Source organism: Cuculus canorus, chromosome 2, assembly GCF_017976375.1.
Source record: "Cuculus canorus isolate bCucCan1 chromosome 2, bCucCan1.pri, whole genome shotgun sequence".
NCBI lineage: Eukaryota > Metazoa > Chordata > Aves > Cuculiformes > Cuculidae > Cuculus > Cuculus canorus.
The window spans coordinates 157,843,069-157,864,585 of NC_071402.1; the positions used below are offsets into that span (position 1 = coordinate 157,843,069).

Here is a 21,517-nt window from a genome sequence, read left to right on the forward strand (position 1 = left end):
AGATCCTTAGTGAATGGGTTATTTTCTCCCCTGGAGTATCCAAGTCAGGAGGGCAGTGCAGAGTCACTGGCCTTTGCAATGTGAGTCACCCACTTCAGCACCAGAAGGTTCAGGACCCGAGCTGAGCCCCCCAGAGCCAGGGCCCTTGGTCTTAACAGCTTAAGGTGGCTTCAGCTGTGCGAGGATGCCCTTAGGGAGGTGAATCTTATGCTGGGAGGAAGCTTATTGTGTCATAGCTGTTGAGGTGGTAAATCTGGAATAATGGAGATACCAAAAAACATTTACCAAAGGTCAAACAGCAGATTTGTGTTAAAAAGGGATGTGCCTGGTAGCTGAAGGAGTTTTGGGGGTGTGATTGGAGATGCTACCAAGGCACAATATCTGCTTCCAGCATTTTGGGTCAGGCTCCCAGAAATAAAAACTACATGGATGAAATTTTGATGGCAGTGGGCTCATGGTATTTCACCAGTACAAAAGTGGAATCATATATGGGACACGATTTATTAGGCACAGTGGTATTGGGGTGATGGATGGGCTTGATGATCTGAGAAGTCTATTCCAACCTTAATAGTTCTATGATTCCAGATAAAGTTGAATAAGAATTAAGCTGCAGTCAAACCTCCAATCTGGTGATACTGCTAAGGCGGCTTTCTATCAAATTCAACCATGTCTTATCCTGTGTCACAGTTAGAGGTGGGAGATGAGGACTTGTGGGCAGATCTTTGTGTCTCTAAGATCATTCCAAGGGTGTCACCTGCATTACAGAAGCACAACATACGCCACAGATTTCCAACATTTATTTACTACATAAATAAATTACATTTATCAGGGACTTCATAAATTGCTTTGGCAGAGCTGAAAGCTGGCTAAGAACTGATCCTGTTCCACCCACAGGAAAGCCAGAACACACCAGCACCAAGCATCTCAACCCATGTAACAAAGTGGTCCAGATTCTGCCCTCACCAAACATCAACAGAACTGAGACATAAGGCCACTGAAAGTTACTCTAAAGTGCATGAGAGACAGAGAGAGCTCCTACAATTTTGCAGTTACTAACCCACCTTTTTCCCAAAGCACCGTGTTTCACATGTGAATTTATTCAATGCACTCACTATGCAGTGTCCCAAAATCTACTTCTCCAAGGAGTTTATTATGGGCTTCCCATGTTCCACTGAGTCCCAAATAACTGCCCTTCATTCAGAAGTCTTTCTTCTTTGGTAGTGCATATGGTGTGTGCTCATTCAGCCATGCAGTCATGGGCTTAGGCTGAGTGTAACAAAGTCAGTTGAGTAAAGGCATGGATGGCTGAAGATGAGAAAGAGTTGGCTACAGCATCTTCTGTTCCTCAGCCATTGGCTAGAATATGAGCTCAAACCTTTGTTCAAGGCATGTAAAAAATGCAAGCGGGATTTGTTTTGAGTCCCAGGACACATATCACAGCAGGATGGTCGTGGTGGCCACATCAGTCTCAGACCCTGTAGTGAAGGACCCTTTGGGTTTGAGTTGTGGCCTGGGCACCAAGCATTTATGAGCCATGTGTTGTGCTTTGTTGCACCTCAGGAGAACCGTACATGATGTGCGATGGCTGTGAAGTAGGTATAGCTCCCACATTCTCATTAACTATTCCTCCTGTTGGCACTAAATCATTTTTTCCAAGACTTTCAGCACTGAAGGGAACTGTTTTGCAGAGATCACAGCTATCATTCTGCACTGCTGACAATGGTGGGGAGATAATTACCCTTCAATGTGCTGTTCCTGGTCCTGTTTCCCTTTGTGGTAAAGGCTGTACTATTTATTTATTAGCCTCTTGGTAGGTATAGATCGTACTGAGCCATTTCACAGACCTTACTGCATAAGCATAGATGAAGAAGACTTGACAGTGGGTGTTGACTGTTCCTTGTAGTGAAAGAAACATGGGATGCTTGGGCTGGAAGTGACCTGGAGATGATCTGATAAAAGCAGGCTCAGCTCCAGCTAATCTCTTGTAGCTCTGTGACTGGCCCACCATAAAACCACCAGCCATTGGACTCCTTTGGGAGACATGGGCTACAGGTCCTGCAGAAGAGCTGAGCACTGGTGGACCAAGTGTTATGGGAAGCAAAGGGTGAAATCTCTAGGTCTGCATAACGTCAGAGGGTCAGAAAAATAATGGGGATGGCTCTTGCTGGCATTGAAGAAATGTCCTGGAAGCCTACCTCAGCAGTCTGCCATGCCCGGGGAGCCTGAGAAACGCCCACTGTGTCTTATAGAAAATCTTTCTCGCAGCAAGGAGGTGACCTGTGCCTTCCAGGTGACTTCTACATGGGTGAGCTACTGCAGTCTGATTGTCAGGAGTGCTTGGAGACCCCCTGCCAGTGGCTCGTCTGGCAGTGGTGGCTGGAGGGGAGATGAGGCTTTGTGACAAGCCCACTGATGTCTCCCTCTACTCCACCTTTGCTTTGTCACACTTCTCCTCCTCAATGGCCAGGATGCGCTCACGCTCTTTGATCAGCTGCACTCCACAGTATGTGACAAACCAGATGGACAAGGTGCTGACAGGGAAACCTAGAAGATGGAGGGAGACATGGTCATCTTGGTGTAGCTGCTTGCCAAATGGGGCCAGCTCTTCTCCAGCATTACTGCCTCTCCAGTGGGTTTGGGAGGTCTCACAAGTTCATGATGCCCAAAGACATTTTCAGTTGTGGATCCAACCCTACAGCTTCACTAAGAGGAGAGAGAAATTCCCAGGATCAGTTTTTAGAGGAAGTGGTTCCTGAGCCCACCAAAGCATCATGGACTATAGGTAACATGGGAACATGCTGGAGTGTCTTTGAGCGCTCCCTTACCTCCAAAACTCCTTCTGCCCCCCAAATTCAGACTTGGTGGTTGACTTTTTGTGCATTCAACCTGCTCACATCCATTGTTGTTTGGCACTGTGACCTTCTGGAATCTTTGTGTCCTACTGATGCTGAAGATGAACTCCTGCCTTGTCCCATGCTGAGTGGAGACACAGTGTGCTCCCAGGAAACATGTTTTTGTCACTTAGGTAAGCGACTGAAAGCCAGGAGATCTCCTTCCACTTAGGAAGCATCTAACAACATTTGTAACTACAAGTCTGGTATCCATAGCAGAGGGGAGACGCAGGCTTTGTACCTGCTAAAAGAGGACCTCTGAAATGAATAATGCAACCAGCAAAAGCCACCTAGCTCAGAGGGCAGGCACTTCTGGCACACTGAGCCCAGAGCGTCACATTATCCATTTCCGATGCCAGCCCTGTCCCAGAGAGGGCTGGAGGACATGGGCTCGTGATGGCTATTTATACCATGGGCTGCTCAAGAAGACTTCAAAATAGTGCCACCATCCACTGATTAGAAATGTACAGATAAGACTGTTCATTAGGAGCCCGGGATGAGGGTTTTACTTGTCACCTTCAGGTTGATGCGGGTGTAACTGCTATAGCAAAAGGAGATGAGATAGGACAAGTAAATCCCTTTCTCCAGCAAGGGGACCATTTCACAGTCCACCTTCATGGAGTCAACGTGACCTGTGTGTTGCTGCAAGGAGTCTAAATCATGGTGTCAGGCTATGCTAGGAGCTGTACAAGCACACCTGGAAGGCATCTCATACGCCAGATTGATCACACAAGAAGGATGAGAGCTAAGAAACAGCTCCCTGAACCTTTTTAACAGTAATTAAGCACATTGGGAGCCATCACATAACAAGCTAATGGCCAGGCCACCAAGAGGACTCGTAAGTCTCAGTCTTCAGCTCCTCTACAAGTGTCCTCCCATCAATACAAGGGTGCCCCAACGGGGACGGTTGGTAGGGTAGCATCTTACCCGTCAGAAGGAGTCTCTTGGTGACCAGCATCGCAAATTCCAGGCTGTTGAGGGCTAGGATGTTGTAGAGAACGATGGCCCAGAAATTTGCTGCCCCAAAGAGTGCCCTAATCCGCCGAGACATGGCCTCTGACATTTTGGCCTGTGGAAGGGAACGGAGCAGAAAGTGAGGAAAAATGGAGCAGAAAGTGAGGAAAAATTTCCAGGGGGTGGACTGGTCCAACTTTCAGCTGAAAAAGGGGAGATTTCTATTAGATATTAGGAATAAATTTTTTACTGTGAGGTTGGTGAGGCACTGACACGGGTTGCCCAGAGAAGTCATGGAAGTTCTGTCCCTGGAGGTGTTCAGGGCCAGGTTGGATGAGGCTTTGAGCAACCTAATCCAGTAGGAGGTGTCCCTGCCCATGGCAAGGGTGTTGGAACTGGATGGGCTTTGAGGTTCCTTCCAACCCAACCCAATCTATGATTCTAACTCCAGCTGGAATAGCAGAGGGGTAGACAAAATTTAGAGCAATCTTTAATATTTCTGGGATTAAGAAACATAAGAACAAGATAAAACTTCTCTGCTGATGACCTCAGATGCATTTGGGACTCTGGACCGTTGTTTCAAGATTCCATGGGTGGGCGCAAGATGTTATACATAGTTTCATGCTAATTGTAATGGCTGAGTACTGCTTTCTTCATCTGTTGCCTTGGGTAAATGGCTCCTCGAGGCAGATAAATGCTGTTGTATACCAAGATTATTATGAACAGAATACGCAGATCACTCCCAGCTCCTGGTAGAAATAGCCTTAGGAATTAAAAAAAAAAAAAAAAAAAAAAAGCAAAAGAGCTGAAAACTAGTGACAGCAGCAGAGTGAAATTGTCACTGGCACATAACCCTCAGGAGCAGCTGCTGCAAGCGGAGCAGGGAAGCGTTTTATAGCAATCTTCAAAGAGCATGACGAAACCCCAGGCCACTTAGTGCTGAGAATTGTGCTGCCGCAGGGAGGGAGATTTCACTGCCTATGAGTGCTATAATCTGATTAGAAGTTCAACGAGGAGAGCAAATGGGAGGATTGCTCTCCAAAGGCTTTATTCAAAAGGGGTCTTACCTGAACCAGTTTAGAACTTTAGGTTAGAGAAAGAAAAATAAGTAACAAAATTATTTCCAGGATGGAGTTTCCTAAGTTTTTCTTTCAACGTGTCCCCAAGGTCCTAAACAAGGACAGGGCAGTAAGCTTTGGGGTGGCTGGAAAATAATTCGTTCTAGTACCTAAACATTTGGTTTTATCAGCAATCAGGTCAAAACCTCTCAGAATTCCTACATGTTTTCCAGAACAAGAACTAATTGTTTCTATATTGGAATGTATAAACATTTCCCCATAGACAGATCTCAGATTTTGTGTCCATTTGTGGTATAGATCAAAGGATGGCTTATGTCAGAAGGAATCCTAAAGATCATTGAGTTCCAGCTCCCCTCCCATGGGCAGATACACCTGGTCTTTTGATGCCTCACTTGGTCTTTTAATGCCTCATTTGGGCTGCTTTCCTGGTTCTTTTGGATCTCTATTTTCCTTCTGAAAGCTCTACACCCAACTTTTACCATGAAGCATCAGAGTAGTAGGTGGGAATTTGCACTGGTTGGGTGACATAGTACAGAAAAAGAAGGGTTACAGAGCACCAGGACTTTGCATTCCTTACACAACTGGGTAGGTGATTGCAAGGATGCTAAAATCCACAGGGGAGTGCTCCACTCAGGAGCCCTGGGAGTGGAGTTGCATGGCATTATCAGGCATGTTACTCTTCAGTTTCAGCTGAAGATGGATCTGACTTTCAGAAATACATTTGAGCTCCATACAACCGTGGACGTTTTCCAGCAGAAAAGTTTGGCTCCAGACCCACTGATCTTTCTTCAATCACTTGCAGCCCAACTCCTCACCTCCAGTTTGGCAAAGGGCTCCTGCTGGAAGATCTTCTGCACCCAGAGCTCAAAGTTGAGGCCAAAGCAGTTGAAGACAGACCAGATGTAAACAATCTCACAGGGTCCCAGCCACAGGGTGGTGACAGCAAAGGTGGCGATGGTGGCCATGAGCTCCTTCATGATGTTGTCATGGTTCTCACCAATGTGGTCATACACGTACCTAAAAGCCAAAGAAAGAGGTCTCTACTCCCTGTAGTCAAGGAGAGCATTCTAGTGTCCCTCCTCCATGCTCACCCACTAAGGAAGGATGTTTTGGCTGACGTGTTCCAGCAATAAACTGATTTCCCTACAGTCCACCTACACATGCCTTGTTTTCCTAACAAACTTATGGCTCCTTAAGAACAAAATGCTGCTTTTTTCCCCTCTTACTGGTAAAGATAAAAGTTGATAAAATGTGGGGATCAATAGAGCTGCAGACTATCTCATGCTTGCTGGTGCACAGGATTTCTGCCCAGAGGAGCCACCACCTTCAGTACAGGTTTGAAGATGTGGACTCATGGATGAAAACAGCTGAAGGTCTGAGCGAGATATAGAGGGAACTCAGGCCACCCTTGTCACTTGAGATATGGGAGATCTGGACTCAATTTCCCTTCCCTCCTGGTGGAATATGAACTTGACTCTTCCTTACTTGAAGGAACGCTAAATCCACCAGACTTCAAGGGTTTTCTGGGATAGGACTCTCTTATTTTCAGCTTTGGGGGAGGCTATTGCACTTTGTGGGAAATAATTCAATGGTCTTAGGGATAAATAGACCAAACATGACTTCATGCTACAATGGGGTTCACCGAGGAGAGAGGACGCCTCAGCTTTGGGATGAACAGCATTTAATGCTTAATTGATACAACTGAAAGAGGAGACCCAGAACGAGAGATGGTTGATTAGACACTTACTTACACAGCCAGTCATTAATCCCTCTGTCAAAATGCCTAAAATGCAGATGATAAAAAGCACATTAAAACACAGTGTAATGAGGACTCTTCCATGAAGCAAGAGAAGGCATCTGGACTATGGTGAGGTTCTTCTTGAACCTTGTTCACAGTAGTTCTCCATGCTCCTTCCTTGAACATGTCCTACTACTGATGTGGTAGTATCTTAGCCATTGTTTCCTGCCCAAGAATATTTCCCTGGGCTATGGCCAGGTCTAGACTAGAGTTTCCCTACAGACTGGTCAGTACAGGAAGTCTCCAGCTTATAGGCCAGCTGCTCAGGAGCACCAGACCTCCTCCTGCCTATATATTTTCATTTAAAACATGCTGTATCTTTTCAACCCAGGTGCGGCACTCACGTTTCTGCAAAGACGTAGAGCATGGTGATGCATTTTGGGGGCTGGGGTGGTTCCAAGTGGTCCAATCTGGCGATGGTGTTGATGACCCCGAACATGACAGCAGCTTTTACCCAGTCGTACACCAAATTGGAGTAGGCCAAACCAGCTAGAGCAAAAATGAGACTCAAACATGTGAAAAGGAGCACAGGATGTCCTGTCCTTCAGGACTTTGGGGGACATAATGTCCTGTGGAAGCATGTAGTCTATTGGAACAAACAAACATCAGAAAGACAGTCTAATGCTGTCTTCAACCAGCAAAGCTTTTAAAATTCGGTAGCATTAAGTAGCTTGAGGCAATTTCAGTGGCTCACAAACACCAATTACAGGTGGCCACCTATGAAAGCATCTGAAATACCAGAAGTGCCTCTTGCAATAGCATGGGGCTAATTTTTGGAGGTTTTGAGTTCCCTTCCAGTCCAGACAAAAATGGTAAGAACAACTTGGTGCTTAATCCCCTAAACCATGAGCCAAATAATTTATTCCAGGACCCTATGAGAGTGTCAAACCAACACCATCTGACAGACCCCAGTTCCATTTCATTGTGACAGGGAAGAACAGAGGCTTTCCCCAAACCTGTCCAACATAGGCATTGATGAGGTTTCTCAATGGAGGTAGATGGTGATCTGAATCACTCATCACTGCCTTGAAGCTGAGTACAGATGTGAGCATGTCCAAGCAAGGACACTCACCCAGGGACCAGTCGGAGAGGCGGTTCATGAACTTCAGGTCAGTAGGAAGGGTGAGAATGTAGAAGAAATGGAAGAAGATGTCCACAGCAATGATGGCCCCCACGTGGAGGAGAGCATGGACCCGAATGTTCCTCATTTCATCATCTTTGCGTCTCAGCTCTCTGGTGCTCACCTGCCAGGATGGCAAACCGAGAAAGGGCTAAGCTGAGAGACAGGATGGACATCATATTCCTCCATCCAGAGAAATGGCCAAGGTCCAAATAGGGACTCAGTGCCTTGCTTTAGAAATCACACCATGGATTACATTGCCCAAATTGCCATTGATTAAGGAAGGCCAAGTGTCTAGCTCAGGTGAACACATCCACAAGGAGCAGGACATGTTCCACGCACAGCATCCCTCCAAGACCCCCGTCTCCATGTTGGGCACAGCAGCAATGTGTCTCCTGGATCACGCTCCTAGCAAAGGCTGATCCCATCACTGGGGTTCCCAGCAGAGCATGCACATGGTGTGACACAGCAGTGACAGGTCTGGCTGTACCTAAGGGATCCTAGGTGGGATGAAAACCATGCCATCAGGGAGTGGGGGTTTATGCTCTTTCTGCAGGGACATGTTCTGAAAATCAGCTTTGCTTCAGGGTGGTCCCTTGCGCAGGTCACTAATTGGGTGGAAATACCCACACATGTCATATCTACAGGATGACTGTAGGGAAGGAAATCTGCATGCTCAGGAGAGGATGAAATCCCACCTGACAGCTTTGCCAGGGCCAGATACATATTTTTCACCAGGTTCATTTGGGAGGAGGAGGATGACTGCTGGTTTCCAGAGCTTTTGCTGTAGACACCTGCTGTACACGGGAGGGAGAGCTGTTTGAGGGGCCATCCTGAATCAGTTGGGAGCTGATTGACGGGGATTTCAACTCTGCTGTGTCTTGTACAAACAGGGGCAGGGCTTTGCCTCCAGGAGCTGTCATGTCTCTGGACATTGTAATATAAAAATAATCAGAGCAAGCTTTCAGGATTAGACTGGGCAGACTGATGTCCTCGCTTCCCTGCATCACCGTAAAAATTGCTGCTGTATTCAAAATCCTCTTATGTTTATTACTTTCCCTTTATTCCCTGTGAGAGGTGGGAGCTCTCTCAACATAATCCGCAGGCTGCCGCACCAGCCCCGTCGTCAAATCCAGATGATTCCTGAGAATTAAAGCCTTTGCCAGATGATTTTTTTGTGTGTGTCTGTTATATGCCAAGTGCTTTAAGGACACAAAAAGGCCACTGGGCTCTGAGCTAGAGGACAAGCTGAGGGAGGATGGGCTCTGGCACGGAGACACAGGAGAGGGCGCAGAGCCCACCTTTCATAGAATTGTAGAATCGTTTAGGCTGGAAAAGACCTTTAAGATTGAGCTCAGCTGTAAACCCATCACTGCCAAGTCCACCACTAAGCCACGTCCCCAAGTACCACATCTACACATCTTTTAAATCCCTCCAGGGATGGTGACTCCACCACTTCACTGTGCAGCCTTATCCGATGCTTGACAGTCCTTTCAGTAAAGGAATTTTTCCTAATATCCAATCTAAACCTTCCCTGGTGCAACTTGAGGCTGTTTCCTCTTGTCCTCATGTCTGTGTGTGGTGACAGTACTCTGCCACCATCCCTTTGCAATCGGGGCTCTGTCTTTTCCAGCTCTACCGAAATTCATTTGTTCCTTTGATCATAGTAAGAAAGAAGCTTTTCAGCTCAGATGGTGCTCGCCAAGCTCTTGTACAGGTGAGTTCCCACCACGCATCAGGGTGCGAGGGCTCCACCAAGACATAACAGTAGCAGGAGCCAAAAAGACAGATCCATTACTAACTGAGCCATAGACCTCATCCTGGGGAAGGGACTCCGTTTCCATGCTCTTATAATAGTCTTTGGGTAATTAGGAATTCACCTCTGCAATTAGCTGCAGGTCCAACAGTGCAGGGGGGGTATCTAGCCAGGAGATGGCAGTGGTGGCCAAGCCAAGCCAGGATACCCAGCTTGGGCATAGGAAAGGGATTGGGGACTTACTCCTTCTGCCTTTGTAGTGACCTTTTTAAACAGCAGAGAGAGGAATTGTTCATTAAATGGCTAGAAACATCATGGTTTGAGCCTGTGCAAAAAGGAACAGGACTATCCAGATCCAGCCTTGTAGGGGTGGTGGGAGTTCAGGTCTTGGAGACATGAGGAGTTAAATCATACAGATACTTGGATATAGCATTAGGAGGAGATAGAGCTGCCCATTTCGTAGGAAAGACTGATGGAAAGCAGAGAAGAAAGAGGAACATGGGGTGAGGAGGGCACTGTACTCCCTCTGGAGCAGCTCGGAGAGCGGGGCTGCAGAAGCCACGCTCACCTGGACTTCGGCATGACTGGTAAGACAAAACTGAAAAGATGAAGGCTTAGGATGAAACATTTCTTCCATCAGCCTGGGAGAAGATCTCACCAGTGGCCTGACAATCCCTGGTTCTTGTCTGCTGAAAACGGGCTGCTGGTAGACTCGAGGCACCGTAAGCCTCCCTTATGTGGGACACCATATGACCTTCTGATCTTCAGGTCAAATGCTCTGAAAGTTCTTTAAAATAGATCCTGCGAGACCCAAGGCATCTTGTTCCTTTCAACATACAGCACGAAGTTGTTAACTCCGCAGGTGAATGAACCAGCAAGGAGTGGGATTCGGATCAGGGCTTCTTCTGCTTACTGATGGGAACAAGACCAGTGCAGACCCTTCCTTAGGCAACAAGTACTGGAGAGAAAGTGCTGGGCTGAGTAGTCTTTGATCTCCTTCCCACCAGGGAGGCTCTGCGTGCTCTCCCCTACCCTGGGCTTTTTTTTCTTCTGGATTAACCAATGTTATTTCAAAAATACTCGTGCACCTAGATGTCATCTGGCATCCAAAAATTCAATGTAGCTGTTTTTCAAAAGGAGACAGAGGGGTGATAGTGATTGTTCCCCACACCAATGCTGACCAAGCAAGAGGTCTGTCTCTTAGGAAGCAGTAACAGTTTTCTTTGATGACCAAGGCTGATTGATCACCAGTGTAAAAGGACATTGGGATGGGAAGAGTGAGTAGATTTGCTTGATCTTCGGATGTGAAACAGTCCCAGAGTTCAGCTTGTCCCAGCCCAGGCTGCTGCTGACATTTTCCAGTGCTGTTTGGAGTCAGCTCTTCAAGAAGTCCCCTTGGTTGTGTCTGATAGACGGAAAGACTTGGGGCACCAAGATATTTCATGGGGAGCAGAGGAAGCCCCTAGTTGCTGAAACATAGGCCTCCAACCAATCTCGCTGATTTCTAGAGAAATTATTTCCTCTTAAGAAATATAGAAATTCTCCAGAAATTCATGATCCTTGGGCAAACCAGCTGGATGGAAACGTGAGACTTATTCTCAGAGCCACCAGCATGCAGTTCCCACAGATGGGCATCACATGTTTATCTATGTCATCAGGAAAAAATTCTTCACTGAAAGGGTTTTCAGGCACTGGAAGAAGCTGCCCAGGGAGGTGATGAAGTCACCATTCCTGGAGGGATTTAAAAGACTGGTAGATGAAGTACTTACGGATATGATTTAGTAGTGGACAGGTATGGTTGGGCTTGATGATCTCAAAGTCTTTTCAAGCCTAGTGATTCTGTTATTCCATGATTTCTCGCAGTGGCCTTCTGGCATTACACAATAAGGCAGCAACTGTGGTGACAGAGCATGGAAACCAAGGCACTGAGCAGCACAAGTGCCCAGCGAGCAAGAACATGAACTGAACCCTCCCCACTTCATCCCAGCATGATGCTTTCAACACTGTAATGTCTTACCTTCTGAACTGGTCGATGGAAATGGCCTAAATCCCAAGAGGGAATGTTAAAAACCTATCGGTTTATGTCGCTCTTTCCCAAAATCACAGCATCACCACACAGCCCAGATTATGGCCACAGACTCTAGGTGGCCGCAAGAAGCTCTACAACCATTTATGCCTTCACTATGGCAAAAGGTAGGGGTTTGTAGGCATTAAACCCAAGCAAATAAACACAGGGAGATCTCCTCCAGCCCAGCCTCAGGAATACTCACCTGAGCGTGGTACTGATCAAATGTCATGACAGGCCCAAAGAAGAAGAATGGGAGGTAGAAGTTGTACTTGAGGAGGTCGAAGACAGAGTAGATGCCCTCTTTCTTCTCACAGCTCTCGAGTGCAAAGCTCATGCAGCGCATGATAGTGAAGCCGCTTCCTCCATAGAAGAGGACATCTTGAAGATCAAAAGCTCCTGTTACAAACCCGCTCTGGATGAAAAATGGAAAGTTACCATCGGGAATGAGGCACCATTTCTGTGCTTCTTTTCTTTGTGAATGACATCACTCCTGAAGGCAAAACCTCTAATTATGTTCCAAACCCAATTGTCCCTGGAGCTAAGGAACTTTGCTGTTGGAAGGAGAAAACTGGGGCTTGACTTCCTAGCTGGTTCCTGCATCTTGGAGGAACTGAAAAGTGGTAGATCCTCTTCGCTATCTCTTCACCAAGGATCTGTGGGCCACCTAGGCTTTGGTCTGGGGTGGAAATGTCACGCCGCTCCAGGGACATAGCCCTGCCCTGGAGGTGAAGGACAGCAGAACAAGCCTGATGGAGAATCAGGAAAACATGTCAGGAGGTAAGCAGCAGGTAGGGACACAAAGCACTCTCCTTCAAAGGGGCTGAATAACTTTAAAAAGGTCCTTCCTGGGCTTCTCTCTCCCCATCAATGAGAGAAAGTCTTAGCTGAGCAGAAAACTAAGAGATAGGCATGGGCATCCTAGAACCCAGGACTGTATTACAAGTGGGGAAACTGAGGTACAAGGCAGGGGCGTGGTTCACCTGGCTGGCAAGCTGGTGCCTGACCAGCAAGGACTGAGGTGTCCTGAGCTCTGGCCCTGCATGAAGCCACCAAGACATGACACAGCCCCTGTGGGATTATTCCCAAGCTCAGTGGCACAGCAGTCCCTTCCTCTCAAACACTGTGGGAGTTCTGATGCAGGCAGGAGAAGTGCTCAGGGTTTGGAGAAGTGCTCAGGGTTTGGAGATGTCTCAGAACCCTCCCTGGAGGTAAGCCCAAGGAGAGGGATGTAGAAGGGCTGGAAATGAGGCAGATGGATGATCTGAGATAGCACCTACCTGCCAGGAGCTGAATGGCTCCACCTTGAAGGAGGCGAGACAGCAAAGCCCGGCCACATAGCAGAGCCACTTCTGCTTAGCCAGTGCAACAGAGTACAGTACAAGGCAGTGGGAGAGGATGATCATCAGGTAGACGAGCCCCATGCTGCCCTGCACAGCCAGGATCCCATAAAGCATGTACACCACAGCCCGGTGCTGCAAGAAGAGAGTGGCCCCAACATGTTGTCAGCTTGGTGGAAGACCCAAGCCTGCTCCTCCAACCCTAGAACATCCCCCACGCCCCTTTCAGAGATTCCAGGCCACCCTGGTGCTTTCAAAATCATCCCGCCACACCCCTCGCTCACCTGGGGCAACGTCATGGAGCAGATCTTGCCGAAGAGGACGTGTCCTGAGAGGGCGAAGATGATGACGTTCCTGAACGAGGTGAACCACATAACCCACTCGAAATCGGCCACATCCTGCAGGAGCAGCACCGGGTGCCTTACTACCCCCAGCCCTCACACCCCTGCCCCAACACCTGACTGGAGGGGAAACCACACAACTTTCAAAGCCTTTTCTTCCCATTTTTCACCCAAGGGCTCCTGAGCACTTACGCTTGGTCATAAAGCCTGAGGGGAGATGTGCAGAGGTTGCTCATCTCAGTGCAGACAAAGCAGAGCATCCACTGTGCTGCAGGGCTAATATTTTCCTGACTACTTCTTTAGGGAGAAAAATAGAAGTCACATGGACTTGGCAGAAGTGTGTCAGCAGCAGAAAAACCAGCTCTGCTCCTCCAGCAGTCAGCACTGCCCCTGTCATCAGTAACTAGAAAGACTGGGTCCTTCCTTTGCTTACCATCTTCCTGCCGAAGTAGTGCCAGCCTGGCTTTATGCCATCCCGAAAGGCCTTTTTGTTCATGCTGTCTGCAAAAGAACCAGAGTTATGGGAAGAGGAACAGCTCTGGGAAATGAAGCCTGGATTTCGGCAAGGCAGAGGGCCTTCCTCATGGTGTTGATGAGCTATTAGGGTTCAAACACCCCATCCCCAAACTGCTTAATCATAGAATCATGGAATGGTTTGGGTTGGAAGGCACGTTAAAGATCATCCAGTTCCAACCCCACTGTCATGGGCAGGGACACCTTCCACTGGATTAGGTTGCTCAAAGCCTCATCCAACCTGGCCTTGAACACTTCCAGGGGTGGGACAACTTCCCTGGGCAACCCATCCGAGTACCTCACCACTCTCACAGGAAAAACATTCTTCCTAATCTCTAATTTAAATCTCTCCCCTTTCAGTTTAAAACCATTAGCCCTGTCTTATCCCTGCAGTCCCTGATAAAGAGCTCCTTCCCAGCTTTCCTGTAGCCCCTTTCAGTTCTGGAAGGTGCTCTAAGGTCTCCTCAAAGCCTTCTCTTCTCTAGGCTGAACAACCCCCAACTCTTTCAGCCTGTCCTTGTATGGGAGATTCTCCATCCCTCTGATCATCTTTGTGGCCCTCCTCTGGACTCACTTTAATAGATCCATGTCCTTCCTGTGCTTAGGACTCCAGAACTTAATGCATTCCTATGGACAGCTGCAGATGTCAGGAACCTCAACTATTTTGGCATGACTTTCCGGCAAAGCCTTTGGCCCATGCACATCCCAGGGACTTCTGGCTGCTTCTGTGCCATTTTCAGGTTTTTGGGCTTCCAGATAAAAATTTGGGAACCAGCCCAGTGTTGCCTGTTTGGGCACTGGCTGGAGAGCTGTGGTGTGCCACAGGCTTTTGCCATGATCCATGGAAATGGAGGTGAGGGGACAACCAGGCAAAAAGGCAGAAATCTTTTTTGATCCCTGCAAAGGATCGCCAATCTGTTCTCTGTAAAAAATTAAAGCCCAGGATCTTCTGCTGGTATTGGCAGCTGTAAAAGCAGCCGCCTCACATCCATCCTCCTTCCCAGGGCCCCCTCCATGGGGATGCAATGGAATGTTACCTCTGGATGCTTGGAAGATCTCACTGCCGCTGTACACCACAGCACAAGTCACAGCAAGAGCGTAAAATCCCAGTTCATAGCTGGGGAGCATCGTTTTAACTCCCATGGTGGCAGGTTACCTCTGCAGCTGGTGCCAGGGATCCAGACCTGGGAAAGGGAAGAAGGGGGAAGAAAACCTGAGGTGTCACCTGTCCTCCTACCTCTCAAACACTCTAAATTGCTGCTGGTTCACAGCAGCTCTGCTTTGTGTGCTTCCTTGAAGGCCGGTAGCTGAAGAGATGGTAATGGGGATGAACTTTGTGACACAGCTGCAGGGAAAGAAGATGCTGGTGAGCCAAGCTGCAAAATCCACCCAGGAGCAAGGATTTGGGGTAGCTCAGCAAAGTAGTCCCAATAAAAGGCTCTTCCCAGCAAGCTGCTTCCATCTCAATGTTCAGAGATGCTCCAGGATGCCAGTTGCCTAGGATGGAATTAGTCCAGTGTTTCTCTGATGTCTCCTAACTTCCTGATTGGAACACTGGAAGGGATCCAGGATAAGGCATGAAGATGCCGGTGCTGGAGGGAAGATGATGGGACACCCCTACTCCTCTGCCCTCGGCTACTAATTGCCTTCTGCTGGGGTTTTGCCCAGCCTCGAGCTCTTGGCCTTTAGGAGCCACATAATCCCAAATTTATAGAATTATAGAATCATAGAATGGTTTGGGTTGGAAGAGACATTAAAGATCATCCAGTTCCAGCCACCATGCCATGACCGGGTTGCCTTTTGCTGCTGCCTAAAAGCAGAATTGCTCTTCTTATTCCCTTTAAAGCGCCATGGGCAGGGACACCTCCCACTGGATCAGGCTCCTCAAAGCCCCACCCAACCTGGCCTTGAACACCTGCAGGGTGGGGGCTTCCACGACTTCTCTGGGCAACCAGTGTCTCACCACCATCATCATGAAGAATTTCTTCCTGATGTCTAATCTAAATCTTCCCCCTTCCAATTTAAAGCCATTCCCAGCTATGAGCCTCAGGACTCTGCTGGTGTGGCTGAGCCCCAGTGGCATCACCGTCTCTCAGGGATGCCAGCATTCAACTCTGCAATTAGCCCTGGGCTAATTACTCCTGCCAAGGCTAATTAACCCCACCGCAAGGTCCCTTTCAGCCTTTCTCAAGCTCTGCAGCCTCTCGCCTTGCCTGTCCAGCAGCAGCCCCGCCACAGAGCATCCTCCCGCAGCGCTGCATCCCTCCCTGCGGGTTGGGGTGACTCTGCGACGGTGCGGGGCGCTTTAAAGGGAATAAGAAGAGCAAATCTGCTTTTAGGCAGCAGCAAAAGGCAACCCGGTCACCTTCTTCTTTCACATCAGCATCACAAAGCTTCTGCATGGGTGCTTATTTCATTTCTATTTTTTTAATTAATTAGTTTTTTCTGGTTAGTGATTTTTTTAAGAGCTGGGGGAAGTCGTTAGCGGTGATGCACAGTGACCCCATCTTCCCCAGCACTGGAGGAGAGGCTTTTCCCAGTGGGAAGATCATCCCCCACTCCAGGTTGGGCACTGCCAGGGGTGGCGCGTGGGGTCTTGCGTCCATCACCCTGTGCTTCCCTGCGGAGGAAGGGCACTTGCGGAGGTGGTTTTGGAGAGGATTTTTATTCTCCTTTCCACCCTTTGAAAGTTTTTTAAATTTTTTTTTTTTTTTGGGAGGTGGGGTGGTAAGGTCCCTTACTCGGGGTAGAAGTGGTTAAAGATCCCCGGTTGTCGCTGTGGACCCTGCAGTGGGCAACGTGTGCTGGCAGGGGACCCCTCGGATAATTTTAACTCCTGATTGCTCCTGGGCTACGGAGTCAGGTCCATTGTGGGATCCCCCAGCGCAACCCCCCCTTGTCCCTTACCCCCCCCCCCCTTTCCCCTGGCAGCTCTAGGCTCCTGCAGGACAGCATCATCATCATCATCATCATTCTCCCCACTCCCCTCCGGATTCCCAGCCGGATGGTGGGAGCAAGTGGTGACCAAAAGCCCTGGAGCTGCAGAAGCAGTGTGTCACCACCCTCATTGTCCCGTCCCCCCTTTCCAACCCCACATCCCTCTCTGCTACTGACCTTGAGCCCCGGGGATGCTGGTGAAGGTGGGTGAGAGTGCAGGGATCCAGGATCCAGCGTCCAGCACTGCGACACGGGGGGGGGGAAATATGGGGGGGAGGGGGGGAAAGAGATGGGGGGCTGTTGGCTTGCCCTACAGCATCTCTCAGCCTGGCTTGATCAGGTTGTGGGATAGCCAGATGTATTTTTGGGCTGCTGTCTCCCACCTTGCCCCTGGAGGAAGTTTGGTCGAGAGTGGAGCAGAGCAAGCGGGAGGTATTTTTATTTTAGAGCAGCACTGCAGAGGGGGGCTGGTTCAGGAGCTGTCTGTCACGGCAGCTGCTGGAGAGGACCTGTGCTGGCTGCCAAAGCTGTCCCAGGGCCAGGGAGCACTGCCTGGGGTTGGTCACGGGAGCCTCAGGGTACAACAGCACCCGTGCAGGGACTGGATCCCTCCCAGGGGTGTTTTGGTGCCCCACTTTGACTCCTGCAAGGGATGGAGTAGCCCCCATCATCTTGTGCAAGAGGGGATGCAGCTGTCATTGCATGGGGAAACTGAGGCACAGAGCCAAAAGGTGCAGTTCCTTCTTGGCTCAGTCAATGATTAAATCAGTGCAGGGCCTACAAGAAAGCTGGGGAGGGGCTCTTTAACATAGCATGCAGGGACAGGATGAGGGGGATTGATTTTAAGATGAAAAAGGGGAGAATTAGATTAGAGATTAGGAAGAAATGTTTTCCTGTGAGAGTGGTGAGGCACTGGAACAGGTTGTCCAGAGAAGTCATGGATGCTCCATCCCTGGAGGTGTTCAAGGCCAGGTTGGATGAGGCTTTGAGCAACCTGATCCCATGGAAGGTGTCCCTGCCCACAGCGGAGGGGTTGGAACTGGATGGGCTTTAAGGTCCCTTCCGACCCAAACCATTCTACGATTAACATCTCTACAAACCACCTTTGGGGTGTCCTTCTCAGCTTTCAGCATCTACAACCAAAATGGGTGATAGGAAGGGGCCGGGTTGGGTTTTTGCCTCTGTTATTTCAGGCTGTTCAAATACAGGTCAGCCAAGAAAAGTCAACACAGCATCAGGCTTGTCTCCGTGTCCTGTGCCAGGCTCCTACTAAACCCCTATGAGACGTGGAGGGTGCTCGCACTGGGGCTGATGCCCCCGAGCATCTCCTGAGCCGCCTGTAGTGTCAGGGGAGAGAAACAAGGTGGGTGACCACAGGTTTATAAACACCTCCGTGAGTTGTCCGCTTTGGGGTATGGTGAGTTGTGTTCCGGGCTTTGAAGGGAGGATCTCCAGGACAAGCAACTCTCTGGTCAGCCCAGCTTCATTGCACTGGCCATGAACAAAAAAGGCTTTTTAGCAGCTTTTTTAGCTTGGTGTGCACAGAGAGGTTTTCCACAGAGACCCTTGGGATGTATGGCCAATGCTTAAAAAGCTTCACAAGCTGCTTTAAATTGCAGCAGCCAGGCTGCCTGCCTTTCGGATGCTCCAGAGCTCCAGCCTCCATCCTACTGCAGCAGCTCAGTTCCCGTAGACTCTTCAGACCTTGGCATAATTGGGTGCTTAGAAGTGAAGTAATTAAGAGATTGATGCAGAGAAGCGCAGCCACACAATTGGTGATGCTCTGTGTGCCTGTGGAGGGCAGGGGTTCGTGGCCAGCTGGCTGTACCTCAAGGAGCCTCAGCAGAAGGGAAAATCGTGTCTGTGCCCCACACCAGCAGGTGCAGATGAACATCGGCTCTCTGTGGTGGTGGGCAGTATAGGATGGCAATGAGCAAAGGGGCTCTGGGTCCCTGTCTCTTTCCCTTGCTCCCAAACCCCCATGCAGGAACCAGACCCAGCCCTCAAGACCTTCTCTCCGAGTGTTTGCTTCATTGGAGGCGCACTGAGCCCCGTTACGTGGCCACAGGGCTGGAGATGATGGGGATCAATCATATTTGTCCAGAGGAGAGCCACAGAGGTGATCAGATGGCTGGAGCACCTCCTATATGAGGACAGGCTGAAAGCTGGGCTGGAACTGTGTGATATTTAAGATCCCTTCCAACTCAAACTATTCTATGATGTTGCATTCGGGGATGTGAGTGATGCTGAGGTATCTCCAAGGAGTGGATCCCGGAGGGCAGGAGGGTACCAGCCCCATCACTGCTGCTTTCCCTCAGGCATTGACATCCAGAGAGTTTTGGGCTGATGATCAATACATTTTTATTTTTATTTTTATTTTTATTTTTTTATCCTGAGTAATTCGTGATCTTGCGAGATCAATAGTGCAACACAGGTGGAGAGCTGTGCAACGGCTTTTCACGAGACTCTGGGAGCTGCAGTGATAAAAATCACTTAGCTTTAATTTATAGATATTATTAAAATAAAAAAATGCTCTCAATTTCCAATATAATAAGATTTATTTTTAATGCAAGCAGTGCACCTTCCTCAGCACAGGGGACGCCCCTGTGTTTTATTGCTCCAGTGCTGCTGCTTTATGAGGAAGGATTGTTTATGGCTTCAAGCTGAGTTTAATGACTGTTTTTTCGAGCATCTGGCAGGTAGCTGGAAGTAGTGGCACATAAGCTGAGGCCAGGCCCATCTGCAGTGTCTGAGAAAGTGAGTGGGAAGGTGGTGAGGTCTCAGCTCCATCCCAGCACAGTGCAAATTGGAGGTGTTTGATGGGGACACCCAAGGAGCCTCCTCCAGGCTGTTTATTCCCACTTTATGCCACTGCTTCCTTGCTCCTGGAACAGCTTTTTAGGGGTGAACTGGAAAGAGAGAGGGTTATAATAACCCACAAGTATTGTTTTCTACTGCCTCAAGTTGCTCCATTGTGTACCCCATGCATATGTGCTGCTGGGAACTTGTCAACCCCACCAGGACTTCAAGAGGCACCTCTCTGCTAGCAAGATGGCTAAGGAGAGAAGGATGTGTGCCACATCCATCCATTGATCCATCCAAGGCCACCCTCAGGGCCCCTCTTGGCACCCCCAGACACACATCAACCCCATCAAAGGTCCCACAACCTGGTGAAGGGTTCTGAAGAAGGCTCCCACAACCCATCCTCAAGTTGAAGCCAACTGCCTTCAGCTCCTTTCCAAACAACTCCTTCCTGTTCCTGAAAAAATGCCACAATTAGGTCAATGACCAGGTGGAATGACCCCCCCATCTCTCATTGTGCCTTGCAGGTAGCTATTCTTGCTGAAAACAAGCTACTTTAAGACCTGGGACTTCCACCCCTGCAGATGGGTTTCAGAGCTGTAAGCGGAGACGCGTGGGGATTGAGGTGGCATTTGATGAGTGGGGCCACCCTGTCCCGTGGGAACAGCTGGCTCAGAACTGGGCTCAGAGGGGAGAGAAGAGAGGAGAAACTCAACACCCCTCTTGGCTCAGTGGTGGCTTTATTTAGAGCACAGGGGCTCTGCTAGAGTGTTTTTCCATTTAAAGCCAGACCTTGTTCCTTTTGCCACGCGCAGGGCAATGCAGGGCAGGAGCAGCTGCCGGAGGGGTTGGCAGAGCAGTTTCCCAGTACCCTTTTGCCGATGGCCTCCTCCCTATGCAGAGGACTGAAATCTGTCTTCTCTTTTGCCCTGCTTTGGAGCCTTCAGGAGGACACAAGCCACCCACAGCCCCAACTTATGACTCTAAATTGGAGCTGTGACGGTGGGATTGGCATTGACCTCCTGGCTGATCCTCTGCCACTTGGCCCAGAGGGGCCCAGGGCAGGGAGATCTTGCCTGTGTCGACACTGTCTATATTTAACTGTGCAAATGCAACTTAATTCATATTGTGGCCGGTTTGGAAAGCTGCACTCTTGTGATGCCTCCTCTTCTCAAGTAGACATTTCATGAGAGGCCGAAAGACAAACGATGACAATTCATCAAAGGTCATTTAGTCCCAGCAGTTCAGCTGTACTTTTAAAACTGGACGCATCTGTCAAGCACTTTCTGGCTTCATGGAATTGCTCTACCCAGCTCCAGAGTAGGACAATGTTTGGCTCAGCCCAAGCATTTGGAGGACTTGTATCCTTAGCATACATTACCTTAACGCTGGCTGAATCCTACCGAGGAGTTCACAGCTTCAAATACTTGCAGCAAAATTAACCTTATGCTGTTTTTGCAGCTTAGCCTGTGCCAGCTATGCTGAACATTGTCACCACTGTCTTCTCACCACTATAGCTATGACAAGAGGCTGAAAAAACACAGAGCTTACCAAAAAGTGGCCTGTGACATCAGTTTGCACTGGATGCCTTTACACTGGTTTGGCTGTGCAAACCTCGAGAGGTTCAATGCCAAGTGCAAGGTTCTGCACGTGGGCTGGGGCAATCCAAAGAACAAATACAGGCTGGGTGGAGAATGGATTGAGAGCAGCCCTGAAGAGAAGGACTTGCTGGCTATGTGTACTTGCAGCCAACCATATCCTGGGCTGTATGAAAAGAAACGTGACCAGCAGGGTAAGGGAGGTGGTTCTCCTCCCCAACTCTGCTCTGGTGAGACCTCACCTGGAGGACTATGTTCAGTTCTGGAGACCTCAGCACAGGAAGGATGTGGATGTGTTGAAGTGACTCCAGGTGAGGCCAAGA

The 21,517-nt window shown here is 49.0% G+C and overlaps 1 protein-coding gene across 1 annotated transcript; it reads right to left on the bottom strand.

Moving 5' to 3' along the window:
• Positions 1-831: 831 nt before the first annotated feature.
• Positions 832-17,063, bottom strand: HHATL (hedgehog acyltransferase like). Its single transcript, XM_054058606.1, has 12 exons — positions 16,972-17,063; positions 14,895-15,041; positions 13,778-13,845; positions 13,288-13,401; positions 12,944-13,138; positions 11,869-12,078; positions 7,795-7,966; positions 7,067-7,211; positions 6,672-6,707; positions 5,740-5,941; positions 3,819-3,960; positions 832-2,544 (listed from the first exon to the last, which is right to left on the bottom strand). Exons 2-12 carry the CDS (start codon positions 14,998-15,000, stop codon positions 2,423-2,425), a joined length of 1,512 nt encoding a protein of 503 aa, XP_053914581.1. The 5' UTR covers positions 15,001-15,041; positions 16,972-17,063; the 3' UTR covers positions 832-2,422.
• Positions 17,064-21,517: the final 4,454 nt, after the last annotated feature.